The sequence below is a fragment of the Pantherophis guttatus genome, chromosome 3 (assembly GCF_059756535.1).
Source record: "Pantherophis guttatus breed Tessera chromosome 3, ASM5975653v1, whole genome shotgun sequence".
NCBI lineage: Eukaryota > Metazoa > Chordata > Lepidosauria > Squamata > Colubridae > Pantherophis > Pantherophis guttatus.
The window spans coordinates 41,110,066-41,133,011 of NC_142065.1; the positions used below are offsets into that span (position 1 = coordinate 41,110,066).

Consider the following 22,946-nt stretch of genomic DNA (forward strand, 5'->3'; position numbering starts at 1 on the left):
TGAGATAACCTTTTTAGATTGAGGGAACATTTGGAATTTGGCAGAAGGCAAATTTACTATTGTCACCATCGCAGATATAATCAGAGGAAAATCCAGATACCCACTGATTATGTGTCATCAAATCGTTTTCAACTCTTGGTCACTGATCAAAGGGAAACACTTTTTTTGTATTATTCTTGGAAGTAGTTGTGTGATCCCAAATTATTTCTGGAAATACCATAATTATTTTTAAAGGATATGTTTTAATTAATCAAAAAAAAAATAAATCCAGAATACTAGAATGCTAGCTTTGTCTTTTCTAAAATATTCTTGATATTTACTTGAATATTTCTGCTCTTATATATATATCATCTTGGCATACTTAGAAAATAAAATAATGTGGGATAAGAGCCTGGTACTTTCTTTGGAAAGTGCCCACCTCTCCAGGAAAGGTAGAGAAAAGGTTAGTGGGTGGGAGAGCGAATCCACTCTAAAGGGGCAGGATAGAGGAATTTAAAATTTGGAAAATACATATACATAGCACTAAATGTTAGTGTGACAGAAGCTGCTATTAAGATTTTAATAAGAAACTGATTAAGGTTACTTGTATCTGTAAAAAAAAGGAGAACTTGAAATCTTGAATTCAGAGGTGTGGCAGAAGTCCAATGTGGTGGGTAAAGCTGGATCTGCCATTGTAGGATTTTGCCTCCTCTGCAATTCCGAAGTTCAAGAGAAAAGATTATTGCAACAACCTGGAAATTATATCATGATAGGTAATAAAGTTCATCTGGGAGGACAGAGATGCTGGTGGAGAGCTACTGGACCATTTGCCAGTAAAGGGAAATTTTGTGTTTGGCTATATCAGATCTATGTAGTGCTGAAGGCATCAGACTAGAAGCCAGAAGATTAGGCACAAAGCCAGATGGGTAACCTAGAGCTAGTCACTTTCTCACAGTCCTAGGAAGGAGACAGTAGGAAATCCCTCCTGAAAAACCTTGCCAAGAAAACTGCAGGGACTTGTCCAGGCAATCTCCAAAAATCAGACATGATTGAATGAAAGAAAAAAAAAGTAAAACAAATATCTAGCAGCTATTTTGGAAGAACGACCATAATATCCCTTGAAAATTCACTCCACTTACTTTATAGAAAATGGGGAGTCCTGCATTTAGTATTTATCCAGGCTTAAAGGTAATGTAATCCTTGAAATTTAAGAGGCTGAAGTTCATAATATCCTGATCTATACAGGCTTTGAGCATCCTGGATATGGATTATGAAAACTGAAGCCTGGCACATCTGGAAGACACCAGTTGGGAAAGTTATTTTAAAAGCTCATTTAGTCAAGAAGTATTGCTAGATCATAGAAGTAAATAAAATTTATGGATAGGTTGCTCCCTAGTGGATCTATTGTGTAAATGTTACCAGAAAAAAAATAATATTAGAGACTTAATTAGTTATATTCCTGTTCCAGTCTTCACATATCTGTTAATAAAAGGAAATCTAGGTCACGATGGCCCAAGAAGTATCCAGGAAGAAGATGAGAATGGCAAGGGCTTCCAAGAAATAACATTTGATTATTTTGGTTTTAAAATACTTTCAAGTCAAACTCAATTCCTGATGGTTACATAAACAATCTATGTAAGTTTTCTTCACAAAGACGGAAGTGGTTTGCCATCGACTAATTCTGGATGCTTGACTTCGCATCCAAGCTTACAGCTCTAAAGATTTCCTGACACTCTCCAAGTCAAGTATTAATCTGATTCAACCCACTGTAGCCTTTTTTGAGACCAACTATGGTCACAAGGTGCTATCATCTGTTGTGACTGATTCTGGTTTATAGTATAATATGCAGACAGAATGAGTACAAAATTTGATTAGTCAGGTTCCCAATCAATTCAAGTGGGATAGTTGTCTAAGCCATAAGGTACATAGCTCTACCCTTTTCCTAGGTGTAATGTTTGCTGTCCATCATTTTCTGTTCATTCCTGCTCTCATTCTACTTTTTTAACTGAGTCGCCACTCTGAAGCAAAAGTTCTACTGTATCTGAAGTAGGCAACCATTTCTGCACTTTTATAACAAGAAATGTAGGAAATGGGTCTTATGGAAAGATTGTGACATGATATAATCAGTGAACAGAATCAGAAGTCTCAGAGCATATTTTGTTTTATTGGTAAAGGGTTTCTTAGGTTTAGGTTCTCTAGTTTGTTTAGCCAGAGAGAGTTAAAAATAAGAGAAGTACCTATTAAAGCACATTCTAAAAATGGCAAAGGCAGCTGTTTTCCAGCTTCAAAAATTAAGAACTTGATTTACAGAGGCTGAATACATTCTATTAATGGATTGCTTATTTTTCAAGTCACTCTTGAATCCTGTTGACGATTAGTCCCTAAAGTTTCTTTGCAACATTTTTGGAAGTGGTTTGACATTGCTTCAAGATCACCCAGATGACTTCATGCCTAAAATGGGATTAAAACTCACGGTTTTGAGTTTGCTGCCTCAACTTCTACACCAAACTACACCAAATAAAACATACAAAATTTAAAAAAAGTTTAAAATAATTAAATATTTTTGGCCACAATTTAAAACAAACCCAATTTAAAATCAGTTAAAATTTAACCCAAAACTGTGGGAACTAGCCGGGCTGGCTTGACATATCAGGACTTCCCCCCTTTCATTGAACTGGGTGTGGGCATGGCCAGCACGTGACACTTCTGGCTGTGAGTTTGACAGCCCTGATCTACATAGACAAAGGTATAGTTGGTAACATCCTTCCTCAATTGGCCATGAATCTGTTATCTGTGATTAAAAAAGTAATTATCAGTAGCATGCTTCCAGATACAATTATCTTTAAAGCAAAAATTAATTAGGCTGTTATATTTGAACCACTCCATTTTAAAAAATGCATGACATTTACATTTCTATCCCAGATTTGGAGAAGACACTACAATCCATGGCATTTTTAGAAAAACAGGTAACAGATGTAATGGCTCAGGCCTGGGTGGAAGCAGGGATGGGCTTCAGTCTTCCCTTTTCATCCTTCTCAGGTGTATTGACATTGTTAGAGGAAGCAAACAAGGTTTTGTGTGTGTGACCCTCTGTGCAACTCCCCAGCCAGCATTGCCCTTGATGCTTAAAAGATTATCCACCAATTGCAACACATTGCATTTCTTTTTCTTCCTTTAAAAGGAATCACATCAAAAAGACAGTACAAGCCATGGATTTAATCATTGCTGTCAATTAAATTAAATTAATTAAATCTATAGCTTGCCCCATGATAAGATTTTTAAATCAGTCCAAATTATTCTCATAATACCACGGAGAGGTAGCTTTTATTTTAAAGCATGTTTTGATATATTGTTCCCTACCTCCAACTATTGAGAATTGAAGAAGCAAGTCCATGTGTGTGTATACATTGTTTTTGAAAATCCCATATTACTCTTGATGTGTCTTGACTTCATTGCCTATGCAACTGATTTCCACCTTGATTGTCTTGCTGAGCAAAATCATTAATTGCAGGAATTGTGCAGTGCTTCCCAGACTAATGGCTTTTCATTGGAAAAAAAGTTGATCACAAGTAGAAATTCTACTAATTAAAGAGCAAAACCCAACTATAACTTTATAGATGGTATTGTGAAAAAGGATGGTCAAATATCATAGCTTCGATGCAAGAACTGTTTTTATACTTTTTTAAAAAAATAAAGGCACAGAATGTAACTTTCAACACAAGATGGCACTAGTTATTTTCTACATTCTTGGAAGGGAAATTGCAGTTGTGATAGATAAGAAGTCAAAACAAAATACAATGCATTTGATGGATCTTTTTGACCCAACTATCTTTCTGCTTCTATTTCTGTAGATGCAAAACAGATTACAGAAATATTTTCTGGGCTATCGTGAATCAGACTCTTCGAAAGGAGACTGAGCAGATTGGCGCCATTGAGATTATCTTCTCTGACTTGAGCACAAGATGTGGAAAGTAGTGGGTGGAATTTTAATAGGCTTTTGATGTTGTTAAGTACATTTTGCAGCATTCCAGACCAGGGTGAGGGCTTTGCATAAAAGAACTCTATTGCCATGCCAACAAAGGGGAAAAAAAACAAATAAACCGGTGAATTACAGAACCATGATGCACATAAAAATGGCCAAATGTTCCTCATTTATATTTAATATACCTAATATCTGGTATATGTAAAGAAATTGTATGCCATCTTTGGTCTCATTTGTTGCTCTCCTGGATACATCCATGTTGAAGATAAATTGTACTGACAGAAGACATATCTAAGAAACACATCCCTACTACTGAATTTGTATTTCCTATCCAAGAAAAATAACCAGCATAGAAGGAAACTAGTTATATTGTAGGAGAAAAACTTATATTAATCAGAAAGTGGAGCAAAAGTGAATGTGATCTCAACCCAATATTGTTAAGACAGGCATCATAGTAACAGTTAAAATATTACGTTCTGTAATAAAGACTGTTAAACCTGTAGGCCAATGGTCAGCCCTAGAATAGCTGACCATGGATAAAGCCCTTAAATGGTGACCATTCTCAATATCACTGAGTATCAGCAGCACCACTAAATCTCTAGCCCTATTTTCCTTTTAAAAGCATTGTCTTTATAATGCCAGTTAATGGATGTATTTATGTATTTTCCTGAATTACTAATTTTAGGCACAGCTACCATTAGTGAAATGTTTACATACTATTAGTGAACACGGACCACTTGACTTTTAAACTATATTATAGCACGTAACACTCCACAGAAAAATAAAACCCTTTATTGATAGTACGAACATTTAACATGTTTAATGCTGCCATCTATAAAAATGATAAAAAGACTTCTGTTTCATACATTTGACTTTACAAATATACAGATGTTAATGAACAATTAATACTAGGTTATACAGTTTGAACTTCATTAAAATCTAATTAGTCCATGACACTTCTCAATACACAATCAAGAGAATATTAAACATTTCAATTCCATATTTTAACTATACAGAAAACTGAAATACTAACCCTTAAAATCTTAGGGGATTAGCTGGAATAATTTTCATAGTTGTGCTTAATCTCAGGATATTGGCTATTAGCAACAAAATACATTTCCTTCTACAGTTCCCCAATATTTCTATAGACTATAGTACTCAGTGCATTTCCTAATGAAATTCATTGCTCTTTATAAATCTCTATAGTGTCATGTTATAAAGAAAGGATACAAGTTAGTAAACATATAGAAATATTTTAAGGGCTGCTACAATAACCTTTTTTAAGGTAAGACACAATACCATCAAAACGTTTACTTGAGTTCAGTTATATAGCCTTCCCAATAATGGTTGCACTATAAAACTGAATTGTCTATGTGCTTATTAGGGTTGTTTCCTATGCATCTATATCCAAACACTTAGGAAAAAATTTATATAGACCATAATATGTGAAGAATAGCATTAGGTTTGTATGATTTCCTGTATCAATATATTGTGGAGTGTAATGCAACCTCAGAAATATTTGACACTTTGTTAAAATACAATAATCTAGCAATCCCATACCAAAAAAAGGGAGGGGGGAGAACAATGTCTAGATCCTATATATTGGCATCCTGAAGTAATGCTTTTTTTTAAAAAAAATTGTAACGAAGAACTTTGGTCTGATGCAGGAATGGGCAATTTTGTGGTGGCAACTGGATGTGTGGCACTTATAATTGCTGGAATGAGGCAAGATTTTTTTTGGCTTATTTTTGTTTTTAAAAGGCAAAATATATGTGACAATGACAGGCAAAGAAGTATGCACCAATTTCAGCCCTTATTTGCTTTAAAAGCACTGAAAAAACCTGCACCATCTAAACCCAGATATTTGCTCCTAAATTTCACAACAATACCACCCACAACTCAATGGTTTCCCAAACCTGATCACTGAATGTCAAAGCAGCAAGTTGCAATAATTTCAAAAGATCATGTTGTGATTCTTATAATTAGTGCACACTGAGTTTGGTGAGGCATTCACATATTTTTCCTAAGGTCAAATTCAAGACACCCAGTTTATCATTAACCTTGATGTTGATTATCTCAGTAGTGAGATACTCCTGAAACAATTTCAAACATGAACAGCTATATAAGTATATTGGCCCCACTGACATGATCAAGGCATAAACATTTGCCCTAAACTTTGCATTACTGGAAGATTTATTACAAAGAAAACTGCTTCTTGAGCCTTATATTGGTCCCAGATTATTATTTTTCTTAGGAAAATGGATTTTCTCAAATACATAAAGCCTTAAAAGTAATTGTACAAGTGATCTGAGGTATAAATAATGTCAACGTGATCACTGTTAAGATTAAAAATGTTGTGTCTAGGTATGTATACATCTCTCTATATAAACTGCATCTTTGAAAGCTTAAGAATTTGGTTTTCATATTACTGCCAAATGGGCAATTCTCTTCAGAGACAATAAAACTTATCTAGTGAGACCTATGCCTGCTTGAGTTACAGCGTTATTACGTATGAAGCAATTCTTTACTTATTGCTTTGGATCTTTTAATACTGATCCTACCTTTTTTATATATAAACATCTGAAAATCTTGATTAGTCATTTCTGATTTCAAGTAGTATTTAACTTTTTTCTCAAGGAACAGCAAAGGCCCTACTCTCAGAAGTTCTACACACAACAGTAGAATGCTTATTAAAATTTTACTTGTTTTGCTCTATGGAGAGAAACTTGTAAGGAATGGACAATATTTTGTAAAGACTGGTAACTTGGTTGCTTAAAGCTAACAACTCTTTTCAAAGTTTGTATCATGGGAAAAACATGGGTTGCATACAATTTAGCAACAGGGCCAAAGTGCACCTGACAGCAGCTACATTATTTTTTTTTGTTCATAACAGAGAACCAGTCTAATGTTCACCTTTGGGATATTTCCTATTCATAGCACATTACTAATAAATATGTTGGAAAGGATTAAGAACCATATTGATTTCAAACATTCATGATTCAGAAATTGTTATTTTTTACAGTTGGATAATGCCTACTGGTATTACAGAGAATCACATTCATAACTGCAGGCTTTAGCTCAGGCACTTCTTAGAAAAGGAATAGAAGTTTGCATGGAGTGTTTTTCTGCATAATTTAAAAATGAGTATTCTGTTGTCATAGTCCATAGGTCAGCTCCCAGAACAGAGCAACTGCTTCTCTTTTTGTTTGATTTCCCTGCTGCCATGAGATGCCTTGAGGCTCTGAATGTTCAAAAAATTGTACAAGTTGTATTACTTTCTACACTGTATAAAACAAAGAAACAAATGTGTTATACAAGAAGATTCTGTTAGTACTTAAATAAATAACATGGAGTGAATAAAACTTTCAGCTCTAGGAATTGCAAACGCTTGGAATGTTACTCTTTTTAAGACTAGCTATTGGTTGGCAATAAAATCTCAATATCTTTCCCATTGGCTACAACAGCGTTGCTTGAACAACTAGTTGCCATTTCCAGAGGAGAACCCAGGGATGCCTGACTTGAAGTTTTCACTGGTGGCGTGGTAGTTGCTGGAGAAGGAGCCAGACCAGGTTTCTTTGGAGGAATTGGTGGAGGATTTCCTCTTTCTGCTCTGGGTATAGTGGGTGATTTAATTCCAGGTGAAAGGGGACTTAAAGGACTAGAGACCTTACCTGGGCTAGTTTCACTTTTGGGACTCATAGCATTAGCGAGATTTCGGTAGTCTGTGCCAAAAGGTGAACTGTTAGGGGAGACTGGTTTGATAGGCCCCTGCTGACTGGTGAATCTGGAGAGAACCTGAGTGACTGTATTGCGGGCAAGCTGTTTTGCTGCAGAATTATCAGCAAAAGTAGGTGACAAATCTCTGGAAGGTGGACTTTGGAGACCACTTGATTGATGATCTTGATCAGCCTGAGATTGGAATTTGTGACGAGCAGCATGGAAGCGCTGATTGATTCCCACTTGATAGGAAGATTGGTAGCTAGGGTTGCTGGTTGATGTTCCAAGTAGACGCTTACTCATGACTGGGGAGGAACATGGTGAAGATGTCAGAGAAGAAGCAGCGGTATTGCTGGGAGACAAGGAAATTCCATTGGAAGGGAGTGGTGGAACTGAAGCAGAAAGAGACTCTGTTCTTACTGGGGAGGTGCTACTTTCTGCAGTACTCTCAGCAGCTGGCCCAACAGACTTGCCCTTGTCTAGATTCTCTACTGCAGTTTGAGACGCCTCAACACCTGTTAGTATATCAGCATCACAATGTCCGTTTGCCTTGGCATAGGGATGGAGAGCTGTGGCCAGTGGTAACGTGTGTGCCAATTTGATTGAAGACTCCTGGTTTATGTTTTCTGTCAAATGATTACTAGTCTGAGAAGCCACTGACCTACCTAAGGAATTTTCTGTAACAGTTGCTGTGGACACCATTGAGACACATGGCGATGTGCTCTCAACTTTGTTGCTACCAGTTTTCAAAGAAGTTTCTACGTGTTTTAATGTTTTTTTCAGATCCTCTATTTCTTCTTTTAGGACTTTGGTGCGGTTTTCTTCCCGGTTAAGTTTGGCTTTCAACTGCTCTCGTTCAATGTCAAACTCAGATAACTGTTTTTCAACTTGTGCTTCCATTTGCAAGCCTCTTTTCTTCTTGGCTGCTAGCTCCTCCTCCAACTGGTTTACTTTGCTTCTTTCCTTTTCCAACTTCATATTTAACTCTCCAAGCTTTTGCCCTTCCTCTGTAGCTTTAGTTGTGGCTTTCTTACATTCCAACACAAGCATAGAAGAAAGTTGCTTGTGGTGTGCACGTTCTTCCTCCAGTTGGCTAGCCAACTTTTTCTGTTCCCTCTCGAACTTCTTCACCTGAGATTTTTCAAATTCCAACTAAAACAAAAGTATATTTTAAAAAATGTTAAAAGCTTTAACATCCAATCAAAGTAAAATAAATAAATAAGAGTAAGTAATGAATATAAAGATTTTTCAGAGAAAAAAAATGAAGTTTTTAATATTTGCATTTGAATCCAAATAAGTAAAAAGTTATAGAGTAAATTGAACAATAATACATTATAAAGTAAATGCAACATGGAATGTCTAATTTTCTGCTTGAGGGAGAAAGTAAAACTCACAATTTAGAGACCAACATAAGTTCCCCCACCCACAGAAGGCATGTTCTCTTGTGTTAAACATTAATTAATCATTTCCCTCTGATTGCTACTTGCAAAGAAGACATACCTGTTGTGTGAGCCGTTCTCGTTCTTTTTCCAGCATATAAGTGACATCATCGCCTTCAGCAGTATCTTGGGCGTGTCGCTGCCTTTCTTCTTCAAGATCCAAAATTACCTTTCAAACCAAAATGAACATTATCAATCCCATTTAGAGAAGTAATTACTACTGTATCCAAATGTAAAGAAAGAAGATTCCTATCTGCCCAAAGCAAAATTTAAAGCAGACAGATACTCCTTAACTTTTGCTGATGAAATCGCTTTGAAAGGATCCAGGGCAATGGTAAAACAGACATCTACCATTCCCAGCATACCTTTTAATATTCTCCAAATTTATCCTTATTATTTAATTATACATGTAATCTTTGGCTTGAAACCGTAATTGAGCCCAGAATTACACTTGTAAACTATTCTGGTCATTATGAGTGGATTTATTTTATGACATTTTTGCATCAGTCATTTTGCGTCAGTCAACACCAGTCATTAAATGAATCCATTTCACCCAATGGACATTCTTTTCTGGAAATTAGAAGTAAATGGTGGAAACTGGCAAAAAAACCCATTGAAAATCATGCAACATTGGAGAATGCTACAAATGTCTGTAAGGGAGAGCCAGTTATCAAGCACCCAGATTGTGACCATGTGACTGTATTTGCATAGGTGTGTGTGGCTGTCATAACTTCAAATCCCTGCAATTTCCTTGGCAAGCCCCCCCTCCCCGGTGGTTTGCCATTGCCACCTTCTTAGGGCTGAGAGAAAGTGACTGCCCCAAGGTCACCCAGCTGGCTTTGTGCTCAAGTTTTTAGCCTGATGCCTCTAACCACTACATTAAACTGGCTCTGGGATGTAATTTAAAAGCAAAATAACAATTAAGCAGCTATTTGCATGATGACCCATCTAAAGAGCTCTTTTACATTATATGCTCTATTAAAGAAAAATCTATTTCTTTAAGTTTACTTTCTTTTAATTAGACTATAATAAAGAGGGCCGTTTGTGGCTTTAAACTTAAATGTAAACTTATATAACAGCATACCAAAATTAAAATTTAAATACTGCTTTTAGAAGAAAAACAAATATAATATAATGCAATAAATTGTATCACAGTAATTTATTTCTTCAACTAAGCTTCAACAATGGTAACATAAAAGAAAGGCATGGATATGACCTATAAATAACTATGAACTTATTTATTTATTTATTGGTTCGATTTATATGCCGCTCTTTTCCGGAGACTCAGGGCGGTTTACAATGCGTTAAGCAATAGCCTTCATACTTTTGTATATACCTGCTTAGTAGGGCTTTCGCCCCCCCCCAGCGGTGTTCTTTTTTATACAAAGTCAGCTTATTGCCCCCACAAACCGGGTCCTCATTTTACCTACCTCGAAAGGATGGAAGGCTGAGTCAACCTTGAGCCTGGTGAGATTTGAACTTGCAGTAATTGCAGACAGCTGGTGTTACTTAACAGTGCTTTAGTCTGCTGCGCTACCAAGGCTCTTTTTTACGAACAATATAAATATGTTTTTATGAACAATATATACCAAGGATTCATAAATATAAATACTAGGCAACTGAATAGATGCAAAATATGTAGCTGGTTGTAATTATACAAATTTAAAATTACAGTATTTTTAATTTACTGTTTGGTACATTTAATTTTAATGTTTTTGTTTTGTTTAAAAAATGCTTAAATTTGAGGTCATTTACAAAAAATGATCAGAGTATATATGTATGTATGTATTTAACTATTTAACTTTTTAACCATCCAACTCCCTCATTAATTAGCCAAAGAGATTCTTATATAACAGGGGTGTTAAACTCAAGGCCCAGGGGCCGGATCCAGCCTGCGGGGTGCTTAGATCTGGCCCGTGGGGTTGCAAACAGCAAAGGACCGGCCCATGGTGCCTCTGCCAGCAAAAATGTGTGGCCCTCTCCAGATTTGTTTTTGCTGGCAGAGGGTTGCAGGAGACCATCGCAGCTGAAATCGGAGCTTGGAAGCTCGTTTTTGCTAGTATAGTGCTTGGGCCACCGCAGGCACTCCCAACACAAGTGACATCGAGCTGGCCATGCCCACCCCAGCCCCCAAAGATAAACATAACGTTGATGAGCCTCTCAATGAAATCGAGTTTGACACCCCTGTTACATAACATTATATAATAGTGCATATTTAATAATTAAAATTAAAAGTAGGTAACTATTTAATGCTATAGTGTTCTATGTTCTATGAATTCCTAAATAATAACAATTATTACTTTTCATCAAGCTTCCAAGGAGATGGATACCCACCTTTCTGTGTCTACTCTCTGCAGCAGCCAGTTGAGACAACATTTTTTCCTGCATATTCTTGCAATGTTTCATTACTACCTTCAGGATTGATAAAGGATTGGCACAAACAGGTTGCTTTTCACCATAATTTTCTTCCTTCAGTGCTTCAAAATCTCTCTGAAGAGCCATCAATGGATCACTAATGTTGTATTTTCCATAACGTTCTTCAATAAAAGCATCTTTACGTTGGGCCTAAAATTATGAAGTAGTTATTAGCATCTAATATAGAAAATCAAATTAAAATCTTGTCACTTCATTGAAATAGAACATATGAAAGACTTAACAGATAAGCAAATGCCAATATAGCTTCTGCCTAAATACATGAGTATCAGAAAGGTTAATTTTTACAGCCCTATGGAATATTTGAAAAGAGCCTCAACAAATGCTTTAGAAACATTAATTTATGTATAGACAGGGATTGGACAGTGCAAAAGGGAACAGTGAAAAAGTCAAGATGAAAAATAATACTAAACAGAAATACTAAGAAAAAAGCAGACATGTAATGATTATTTCAATGGAAGGCACTCAATAAAGGAGTAATAAGAAAGGAAAGAATAAAAATATGGACAGGTATAGGAAAGGAAGCAAAACCTAGCCCTACAATCACTTTATAACCACGATCTTGTATGCATTTCCACTACATGTCAATTAAATAAAATAATGCATGTTTTTCTAGTTTTCTGAATGGAACTACAAACTATCAGATATAACCAGATAGGGAAAGGGATCTGAAGCCAGGATTTAACACCACATATTTCATCTGCTGTGAAATTCCTGGGACTGATGGTATATTTCCAGCAGACTACAATATATTTAGGGACATATGGCAACTGAACAAATAGTATATAACAGAATTAATATCTTGCTTCCAATTGCAGAGCATACCCATAGTCTGAAAAATATTTTTCTTTCACTATGATCTCCAGAATCATCACTGCAGCTTTCACTTTGTGTCCTCACTTTTCCCAACAGGAAACCATATGCAGGAAAGGGAAGTTCAAGTTCAAAATGCACAGCTCTGTGATATTTTAAGGGCCATTAAACAAGCAACTCCAAGATCAACACAGAAGAAACTCCACAGAAAAACTAATGGAGCATCTATCTATACCGTCCTAATCCTGAAGCCTGATTATGGGGATTGAGGAATACATTGTTAGAAAATCTGCTATCTTTCAATCTGCTTTCATTTTCCATTGTTTCCCAGATTGGTTTACAGATACCTAATACACAAATACAAGAGCATGTACCTGTGCATCACGAGAACACATACATATGCACACACACGTCCAAATAAAAATACAATATAGTAAAACAGATGGATTATATCAAATGACCCTAGAATTTGCTTTAATCTAATATACAAATTTGGACAAGTATTTTTTTTATTGTGGTACTGAACAACACTTCTAGGAAGTGGATCATTTAACTCAGGAAATAGATCAGTTATTCTGAATATAAAATTAAAGTAAAGCATTTTTTGACACAGTAATTTACTAGCTGTTTGAACCTGGAAGTACAGGCTTAAGTTTGTTACTTCTATTCTAGATTTTTTAAGAGGAAAAAAAATGCATGTATCTGACAAGCAAAGCATCTGACAATTTGATGAATAGTCACAGGAATTTCTCTGCAGGGTCTCTTCTGCACCCTGTTATTCACAAATACTTGTGACTAATTCATGAGTTATTATTTGGGGCTTATTCACTCTTAGGAATGTCAAGAAGCAGTTAAGTTATCTGGATGAGTGATATACTGTAAATAAGGAAAAACAAGAAGGAAGTATCTTTGTACAGGAATGGACATACATTTCTACTTGACTGAAATAGTATATGAATAACAATTGAACTATCTAAATCCTGACCAATATATGAAGATGAAAATGAATGAGCTTTGGAAGAATTAATACAAACAGTTGCTGAAGTAAAGGATTTTACCTTTTTAAAAAAATAACTTAGTAATATCCTTTTTTAGTTCCCTAAATTGGAGCAAATTTAAAGGAATACAGGGACTGCTAGAAGAGAAGCTCTTGTGGTTGCAAAATTTACCACTGTGAATTAAGTTCCTTCCTATAAGTTATCAAATACATTTGGATATTTACAGTGTACATGTATGTATATCTGTGTGTGTTAACCCACAAAGAATTGGTATCAAAAACCCTAAACTCCTCTGATTATTTGATTAGACAACTGTACTAAATAATATATCCGAATCCAGTAAATGCTACAACATTGGTGATGATTTTGGTATCTTGAGTGTTCGTTATCCATACTGCTGAGAAGACTGTTCTGACACCTCTTTGTCTCTGAACCTTGTGACTATAATATATTAATACAATGCAATTACATTAAATGGTGGTGAGAACATAATAATATGAAAGTATGATAAACTCAATCTGGCTAGTGATATCCATTAAGAGCTCAGTGAAATTACAGAAATTGCCTTTAAAACGAAATTGTCTGGACTTCAAGACATATCTGACAGCTTAAAATCCCCCTCCTTCCCTTCATTCCAAATTCAACATAGGTATCAGATGATATTAATAATTTATTTCTTTTGTCTAAGCCACTAACATTGTCTAAGCCACTAACATTGTCTAAAATCAGGCATTCTTCAAAAATTGTACTATATATATTGAATATAGTACATGTTGCAAATACTTTTCCTTTTGGCATTAGAGTGATAGTCATTCTACAGTGTTTTTGCTAAACAGTAACTGTGAAATGCTACTGAAACTGTAAGCGCCTAGAATTTTTTTGCTTTGTGAATCTATTTTGGAAATTTTCACCATAGCAGTACTACAAAGGCTCTACATACAAGCTGAACAAGAGTCAATTTATCAGTGGAATCACATGTTTTGAATTACAGACAACTCTTTCCCATTCTAGGATGAGAACACTGATTCTCATTCAGAATTACTCAATACTGAAAAAGGCAATTTATGAATGGCCACTGGAAAAAAAAACCTCTGTACTTGTAGAGGAAAAGTACCCCAGGAAATTGAAAAAGTAAAATGGTGCTTGTTCAATCTCAATCCATACAAATATTAAAATGAAAAAGCAGTTATGAATTATGATATTGATATTCCTGATATATTAGGTCCTCATTTTTGTGAACCATGCAGGAACATTAATTCTACAAAGAGGTTCTCTGATTATTCTCATAAAAGCAGAATAATATTAATGTTTATTTTGTCAAAGCCTGTTCCTTAGTAGCTGAAGTAGTTGATTCAATAGTAGTAGTTTCAGTTGAGGTTATGATGTTTCAATACACCTGACTTGATCAGGCTTGCTTACAATATTTTATAACAATAGCTGGCAGCATCCCAAAATTTAAATCAAATCAAAGCAGCTTAGAACTTGGTTGGGAGATCACATGGAAATTTCAGGACTGCAGTCTAAACTGAAAGTTCGAAAAAATAGTACCGCTTGGGTACTGTTATCAAGTTATTGTCAAGAAAACACATGTCCATTTTAAATGACATAAAGTAAAAGCTACTAATTCATAAAGAACAGCCATGTAAGAACATTCATGGTGAATTTCTGAAACAGGTAACTAAAAAAGGCTTTTGTTCACAGTTTCAGTCAGAAAGAAGGTATTAAAAGAAACAACTGTAACTTATAATTTTGAGGTATACATGTGACAAACGTACTGGGTCTTATCTATGTAATGTCATTTCAAAAGTTATTACCTACAATTTTATCAATATTATTGAGGATTCAGATTGTTGGGGGAAACATGCTGACTTTGTAAACTGCTTAGAGAGGGCTGTAAAGCACTGCAAAGCGGCATATAAGTCTAAGTGCTATTGCTATTGTGACCAAAATTCAGAAATGATGAAAAATGTAGCCAAACACCTAGACAGCATCTCTATTGATGGAAAACCCATTTCTACCCTTAATTTCTATATAAATGTAGAAAAGAAAACTACAAGTTCTCAAAATGATAAATCAGTATTCTAGAGAGTTCTAAATTATTCTGTTTATAATTTAAACTTCTAAGGCTACCCAGAGTTTAATAAAACTAGATATATGAAAACTCCTCTGAATTGGGTATCCTTAATTTTAGTTCTTTCAAAGTACAAATTATGATTGAATTTCAGTATTGTATGGTGGTGGTGGTGGTAATCTTTTCCCCATGAAAAGTGGGGGAAATACTAATGTTTCTGTCCAAATATGTGTTGCCCATACTCTCATAACTTCAAAGAGACAATACTGAAATCATGAATATGAAGATGTTAGCAAGAAAAAATCCTACTGGGAATGGTTTCATTCTCTCTTTGCAGACTGCAGAGTGCTTCTGGGGGGCAGGGAGGGCGAAAACGCGATGCAAGGTTCAGGAGCCCAAAAATGGGCCTGAAATTTTCACCCACTTTTTTGGGGGGAGGGGGGTGCGTCTTATACTCCAAAAAATACGGTACTTAAAATGAAATAGTTACCCTACTGAGATCTCCCTCCCATTTCCCAATGAAGTTGCCAATTAAGTCAGATGAAGATAACCTGCTATTCTAATGCATTGTGGAGCCTAAGTCTACTTTCTGCTGAAATGGACAAAGCATGAAAAATGTACTATAAGGCTTAAAACAGACAAATCACATGAAAAAACACAAAATATTTCAAACCCCTCTCTTGAAATCCTGCTCTGCCCATATGTGATATAGCTCCATCTATTTCAATTTCAGTTACATCAGTACTGGCAATTTTTTTCATTTACTTTAGATTTTCCAAGAGGACAAGGAGTGTATTAGACAGGGTGAGGATGGAAAGATATTGGTATTGTCAATATTGACATTCATGATAAAGGTGAGGAACTTTCCTTATCCCCCTCCGCCCCCCAGGTTGAACAGAAGGATTTGGAAATTAGGAGGGTTCAGCCTGTTTATTTTAGCCCATTTTTGTACATTTCCCATTCAAAAATGGAGAATTTCCCATTCTCTCAGGTGCTTTAATACTGCAATAAGCAAGTTCTTCAGGGCTAATATAAATCCATGATCTACGTCTCAAAGGTGCTTTTTTTTTCAAATGGCAACTGGACTTCAATTTTTCTTGAAGATGTTTTATTTCTCAAAAGCTTAAAAAGTCCTGTTGCCATTTGAAACAAACGCTTTTGGGACAACCATGACATGGATGTCTGAGAATCTTCATAGACATTCATATCTAAGTGTAGAGGGAATACTGATTGCATGGCATATTGATAAATTACTCTAGAAACTATGAGTGGGCAGCATAAAAAAAGTTAAAGAAATAGAAACAATTCAAAATTATGGTCATAGCAAACTTTGTTCATTGCTGAAGTCCTCTGTATGCCATCAAACGCAATGCTTTGATAAACACAAGCATAACAACATTATGTTATCATATTTACACTCACACAATGCATCTAGCATTAAATATCACTCTCTCATGTGCCCCTAAACATGGAAGGATATGTATATAAACAATATTTAGTACAAATAAGATACAGGATCTAGGCAAATAAATATATTTTGGAAATGATTATATTTTTTCCTTTTGCTTAATTACAATCAATTAAAAGGAACTAGAAAAAAACTGATAAGCAATGCACCAATATATAAAAAGAAACTTAAACTTGTACATAGTAAGACAACCAGAGAATAGTACTTAAAATAGCTTAGAAAGAAAAACTGAGATTGAAAAGCATCAGAGATTTTATCATTACTTTGTTTCTATATAGGAAGTTTAAAGGGCGAATATCTAGAATTCTGATAATTATGAACATTATTCAAGTGTTATTTAAAGTGAAGTATTCACACTTTGTCAAATTCTACTTAGTTCTATACATGGACATTACTTAAATGACACTGTCTTCCATGCAACATTTGCATATTCAAAATGTCTGCCAGAAGGGAACCATGGCACATTAGCTTGCACTAGCTATTACAGCTTGTCTCCTGCAAATATTCACACTCATTGTGCAAACGCTTGTATTAGGAAGCTAACATTACAAAGCAACGTTGATGGGGTTTTCCATAACACTCATGTGATCAGCATTCCATGAGTAATAACTGCCTCTCCTAAGAATGTATATTTGTCTTTTATCTTTTCAAGGCAGACATTCACAAAAACCAAAAGAAGTTTCTACAGTAATTGTCATATTATCCTTAGAGAAGGAGATACGAGACAAAAGATAAGTTCTTTCATCCTATTTGATACCAAGGGCAGCTACTTTAAACAACAACAAAAACCTATTCATGATTCCAATGTTTGGGGCTTTATTGGTTAGAGAATGTATATAAAATGGTGGAAATGATTTCTTCTGATAGAGCAATTTTGTCTCCTGCAAAACTAGTAATTCTATTAACTATTTGCCTCATGCATGTGTGGTTCACATCTGGGAAGATTTATGAATACAAACACATCTTTAAGTTATACTAAATTAAATACAGTAGGCCTTTCAGCATCAATAAAAACTTTAATTTTAAACAGTGGCTCTATAAAGCAGTAGTTTGACTGATCCTTTTAAACAACATACAGCTGTCAAAACTACAGGAAAAGCAAGCTAACAATTTGTATTATAGAAGGAAATAACATCCTCGGTACAATCTGTAATGCATTGTTCTAGGAGTTATATCACTTGCTAAAAAAAGCAGGGTTGGGAGGTACTACAGAATCACTCTTTGTGAAAATGGTTCAAAGGTAACAATATTCTCATAATAAAACAAAGAGTATATTTTTCTAAAGTAGAGGCTTTCATTTACGTCTTTGAAGTAATCTGTGATCTAGCCACAAAGCTAGATTTTGTGAAGAGCTATTCTGTTTCTACACATATAGAATTCTTACCAGTAAGTAGGAGAGTAAAGACTAGATGCATTTAATGCTGCATAATACTAGTGATTTAGTCAGAAGAGAATTAGTACTTATTGCTATGAGTATTTAAAATCTGATGAGAATAGAAAGCTGAAAATTGAGCAAAATTAACTGTACTTGTAATTTAGTGCTTTTCTGATGGTCTAGACATCAATTCACATTATGCATTAATTTGCCAAGCAACACAAGCCAATGTCAATGTGTACACATCAATGAGCAGGTGCAGCTGTGGTCAGGACTGCTTTTGCCTAACTTTATCTGGTGTGCCAGTTGTACCCTTTCCTATATTGTGGGATCCTTCAGACAGCCATTCATGTCTGGGTGGTCTCCCAGCTTGACTATTGCAATGGGGCTGCTGTTGAAGACTACCTGGAAGCTTCAGCAGGTCCGGAATGAACTGCCATAGGCAACGATGGGTTTGACTTAATATGCCCGTGTAATACTTCTCTTTTGCAAGCTGCACTGTTTTGCTTCTGGGTGAAATTCAAGATGCTGATTGCTAAACTTTTCAGTCCTGGTGTCAACAGAAAATCCAAAAAGGTAGCTAAAAGTAACAATATCACTTATTTTATTTGATCAAATAAACCAAGTTTGTATTCTTTCTTTTTATTTCTAATAGTCCTAACCTAAATAGTTCAAATATTGTCATAGGATTTGATTTTTCTTAATTTCTTCTTTGTCCCATCGCACAGACTACTTCAAAGCTTTAAGAAGCGTCATTTGTAAATATAGTGAGGAAAAAATTATCCAGGTCACTCTCTTCATTTGTTATTTGTATTTCCCTTTTAAGTTTTAAAAGCTCAGCCAATTTCTTTTGTAGATCCAGTGAAACATTCTTTTCTAAATCATTTTATGGCCTCTCAGTTCTAAATCCATTGTTGATATCATCTCCATTCATATCAGATAAAATTTATTCTACATCTGACATTTCTTCAGTAGCATCTTTTGGACATAGTCTATTCACAGAAGCAGCCATAATTACTCACATTGTTCATATTGTGTCTATTTTCTGATTTCATTCTTCAAAGGTCTCCTTTAGTATGTGTATTGCTAGAATGCTTTGCACCTTCTTGCAGTTCTGTACAGTATATTTTTCCTCTCACCCTTCTAGGGGCCGATTTTTGAAATCATGGAATTCTTTATCTATGTTATGTCTTGTAAAAACCAAGAGGAACTATTTCCCACAAAAACTATTCTTTATAATTAATTCCAAAAATCATATGTAAACGTATGTAGGTCAGTTTGGGCATATTTTAATCAAGATGCCAAAAGCATGACTCAGACCAAGTTTTTCTTCAAGCACCTTAGCACCTTACTCTGTGCTAATGAAGCTCTCTAATCTAGCGAATACCCTGCACATTGAATTGCTGTTGCCAGTATCTCATAAATTCAGAAGTACATGTAATATGCTGAGATATATTTTCATCTCATAACAGAAAACTGATTAAGAAGTTATTTTTTAAAAAGAAAATATCTGGTTTTATAATATAAAGCATATATTTTAATATCCAATGATAAATTAACCAACATTTTGTGTGCCGAAGGATATTGTGATTAATCTAAAATGGAACTGAAATCCTCTGTATTTCACATTGGACTAGACTAGAAGCTAAAAATGAAATAGAGAAGTCAAAAGTTGCGAACAACTTATTCCGGTAACATTATATTTTGGATAACTTCTAGAGTTTTACGTTAGTTTTACTCTGTTTACCTGCCTAATTTTAATCCATATTAAGGAAAACCTATTTCTTTTTTCTAATTGCATTCCTTGACCAAGACATTGATTCAATTTTGTTCTCACTATTATTTTAATAGGAACATGCAACTTCCCTTTATTGTTTCTATTTTTGAATTGTTTCATTTTATGAGTCAGAATAGTAAAAATGTTATCAATTCTAATTTCTATTCTAGTTTCTTTTCTTTCTTTCTTTTTAAAAAAGGGGTTTTCTTCTTATTTCTAATAACTTCATGTTGTTTTGCAAAGAGTAATGTGAATCAATTATCGCTGTTTAAATTAGGTCCAAATCATAAACACTTTTGTGTATCAAAATTAATCTATTACTAACTCTGGCACAGATCTGATTTTGTCATATCCTTTTGTCTGGCAAAAGGGACATATTGTGGGTCCCATCTACAAAGCAGTTCCATCTGACAGGACCCAGGAGGTTAGCTTTTTCTGCTGTGGCACCTTTAGAATATCATTCCTCCTGGGGTTACATTGACCCCAAAATTACTGGTCTTTAGGAAGTCTCTAATATGTCATCAGGCCTGGAGGTGGAAAGATTGCAATATGGCTATAATGTAGAGAGCTATATGTTTGCACTCTCCCATGAGTTTTATGCTTCTGGTTAACTGTTTTAACTGTTTTTAATTTTATTTATGAGGGTTTTTTTTTGTTTTGAGAGACACATAGAGTGATATGGGCAGCTACATAAATTTACATAAATAAATGCAGTTAAACATTACATCAATTACCATCAATTATATTTTTTGGAGTATAAGATGCATCTTCCCCCCCCCAAAAAAGGGGGTGAAAATTTAGGTGCATCTTATATACCGAATGTAGCCCTGCCCACCCACTGGCCCCCACCCTTTGGCGTCTGCCTCGCAGCAGTTACCTCCTTGCAAGCAAACAGCAAGAAAAAACAGCTCCTTTCAGCTTCAGCACAACCTAATTAGCACAAGTTGATTGGATCTGCCTCCCGACTCTCAGCTGATTTGCTCTCAGCTGTTTTGCGCAGGCCTCTGCTGCTTGCTGCAAAGAGGTAAATTGCTGGAGCAGATTTTTTTTTTCTTCCTTGTGCTAATCAAGCTATGCTGAAAACGAAAATGAAAGTAAAGCAGGCTGTTTGCTGTAATGAGGCAAAATTGCTCAGAGGCAGAAGGAGATTTTCTTCTTTTCCTCACCAAAAAAGGTAGGTGCATCTTATACGCCAAAAAATACGGTATGTGACTAGAACTGTTTAGATGAGATTCAACATATAACTGCACAATTGCCCCCCCATCCAATAATGTTATTTTTTTTAACTGTGAAATATAACATTTCTAAAAAAGGGAAATAATAGTAAAAAGAATCTTTGTGGTCCAGGAAAAAGAAACTAGAAACCTCAGAGTTCCCATTATCCAATTTATATCAGAATACCTTTATTATAATTTTTGGCCAGCTTTTACATAAAAAAGTTTAATGCAATAATTCATTATTTAGAAAGGGACAAAAACTCAATAGGATAATAAAACAACATATTTAATTAAATTTGCACTGTTGTATAATTTGGTGAAGATATTTGGCCCTCTGATATGTGTGTGTGGGATTAGCAGCCCTTAAAAAGTAATAAACATAAAATTTATCAGTGTGGCCCTTGTATTTGGAAACAATTGAGATCAGAACATGCTTTGGGGCATCATAAAAAGGATGTATGAAGACATGGCAAGAGATTCTACCTTGTTGGATCCACAAGGGCAAAGTGTCTCTAAATATGGTGTCCTATGAAATCTTTCCACCAATACAGCATCAAAGTGGGCTCCAAATTGTATAAGATTTGTGCTTTTCTGTTTGTTTAAAAAAACATCTAGAGTTACAGGTGAACTGTAAGGTGGTTTCCTAAATAGTTTTCATCAAATTAGCTGGATAAAACTTGTGATCAGCTTGAAGAGTGATAAGCAGCATCAAAACAGAACATAGAGGCTAAAGACTGAAGCTACTGCAAATACAAAATTAAGAGATGTTTATCTTATGAAACAAACTATTCTATGTCTTAAGGAAACAATAGAGTTCCTCCTTCCCCTGCCTGCCACATGGGTAAAAAAAAGACTTAAGTGAATGTTTTTAATATATATCTACATCAGTTGAAAAATAAAAAACTTGAATATGAAGCAGAATTCTACAGCTGTTATGTGTATTTTTTCAATATGACTTTATATAAACAAGCTACTGTATGTTTCAAAATTGTATTATATTATACGGTTCCAAATAGTTTTGTAGAAAAGTTCCTCTTCTAAAACAGAATCTCCTTTAAATAGCTTGCTGTATAATCTCGAATTTCCTCAGTTCCTAGTTTTCTCTAGAGAAAGATGTTTGAAAATAAATACTGTGGTCATAACGTGAGGGGAAGTGAGAAAACAAAACTTTGTTTACTGACTGGCTAGATTAAATTAGAAAAAAACTACAACCAAGAGGCTGAACCACTTATAACTGGACCATAGATAAATCCGGTCCAAAGAAATGATCTTTATTGGAAAGGGAGGGAAATTACTAATATTTTAAAAGAAAATAAAGATATCTAAAAATGCATCTGGCTAACCATATATCAATATTAATCAACTGAATAAAACGTGATCTAGCAAAAATACAGGTGGGAACTGGCAGAGTGTCTTACACCTCTGCATAATAAAACTTCATAATATATAAAATTTTAATAGTTAAAAATAGTTTCAAAACTTTCATGAACATCATTATATTTGAAAGACATAGAATCTTGAACTACCACCTTCCATGCCACCACTTTTAACTCTATTTCACCACTGGCTACTTTCTTCCTCTAGTCAAGCTTATCACATACAATACTGGGAATGCTCCCTTGTTTTATTAAAATAATAATAAAGCTAAATCTGAATATCTGGATACATTCTTAGCAA

General features: G+C 34.9%; 1 protein-coding gene across 4 annotated transcripts in view; it reads right to left on the reverse strand.

The window, feature by feature from the left end:
* Positions 1–4,737: 4,737 nt before the first annotated feature.
* CTTNBP2NL (CTTNBP2 N-terminal like) overlaps positions 4,738–22,946 on the reverse strand; it is a 28,002-nt gene continuing 9,793 nt past the window's right edge. For 2 of the 4 annotated variants that reach the window (XM_034414302.3, XM_087889378.1), the window contains exons 3-6: positions 11,452–11,682; positions 9,179–9,286; positions 7,633–8,830; positions 4,738–7,244 (exon numbers count right to left, since the gene is read on the reverse strand). In XM_034414302.3, coding sequence (XP_034270193.2) covers positions 7,240–7,244; positions 7,633–8,830; positions 9,179–9,286; positions 11,452–11,682 — 1,542 coding nt within the window. In that variant the 3' untranslated portion in view covers positions 4,738–7,239. Of the gene's footprint in view, positions 8,831–9,178; positions 9,287–11,451; positions 11,683–22,946 lie in introns of all 4 variants that reach the window. The other 2 variants (XM_034414299.3, XM_087889377.1) reach the window with 1 other exon arrangement.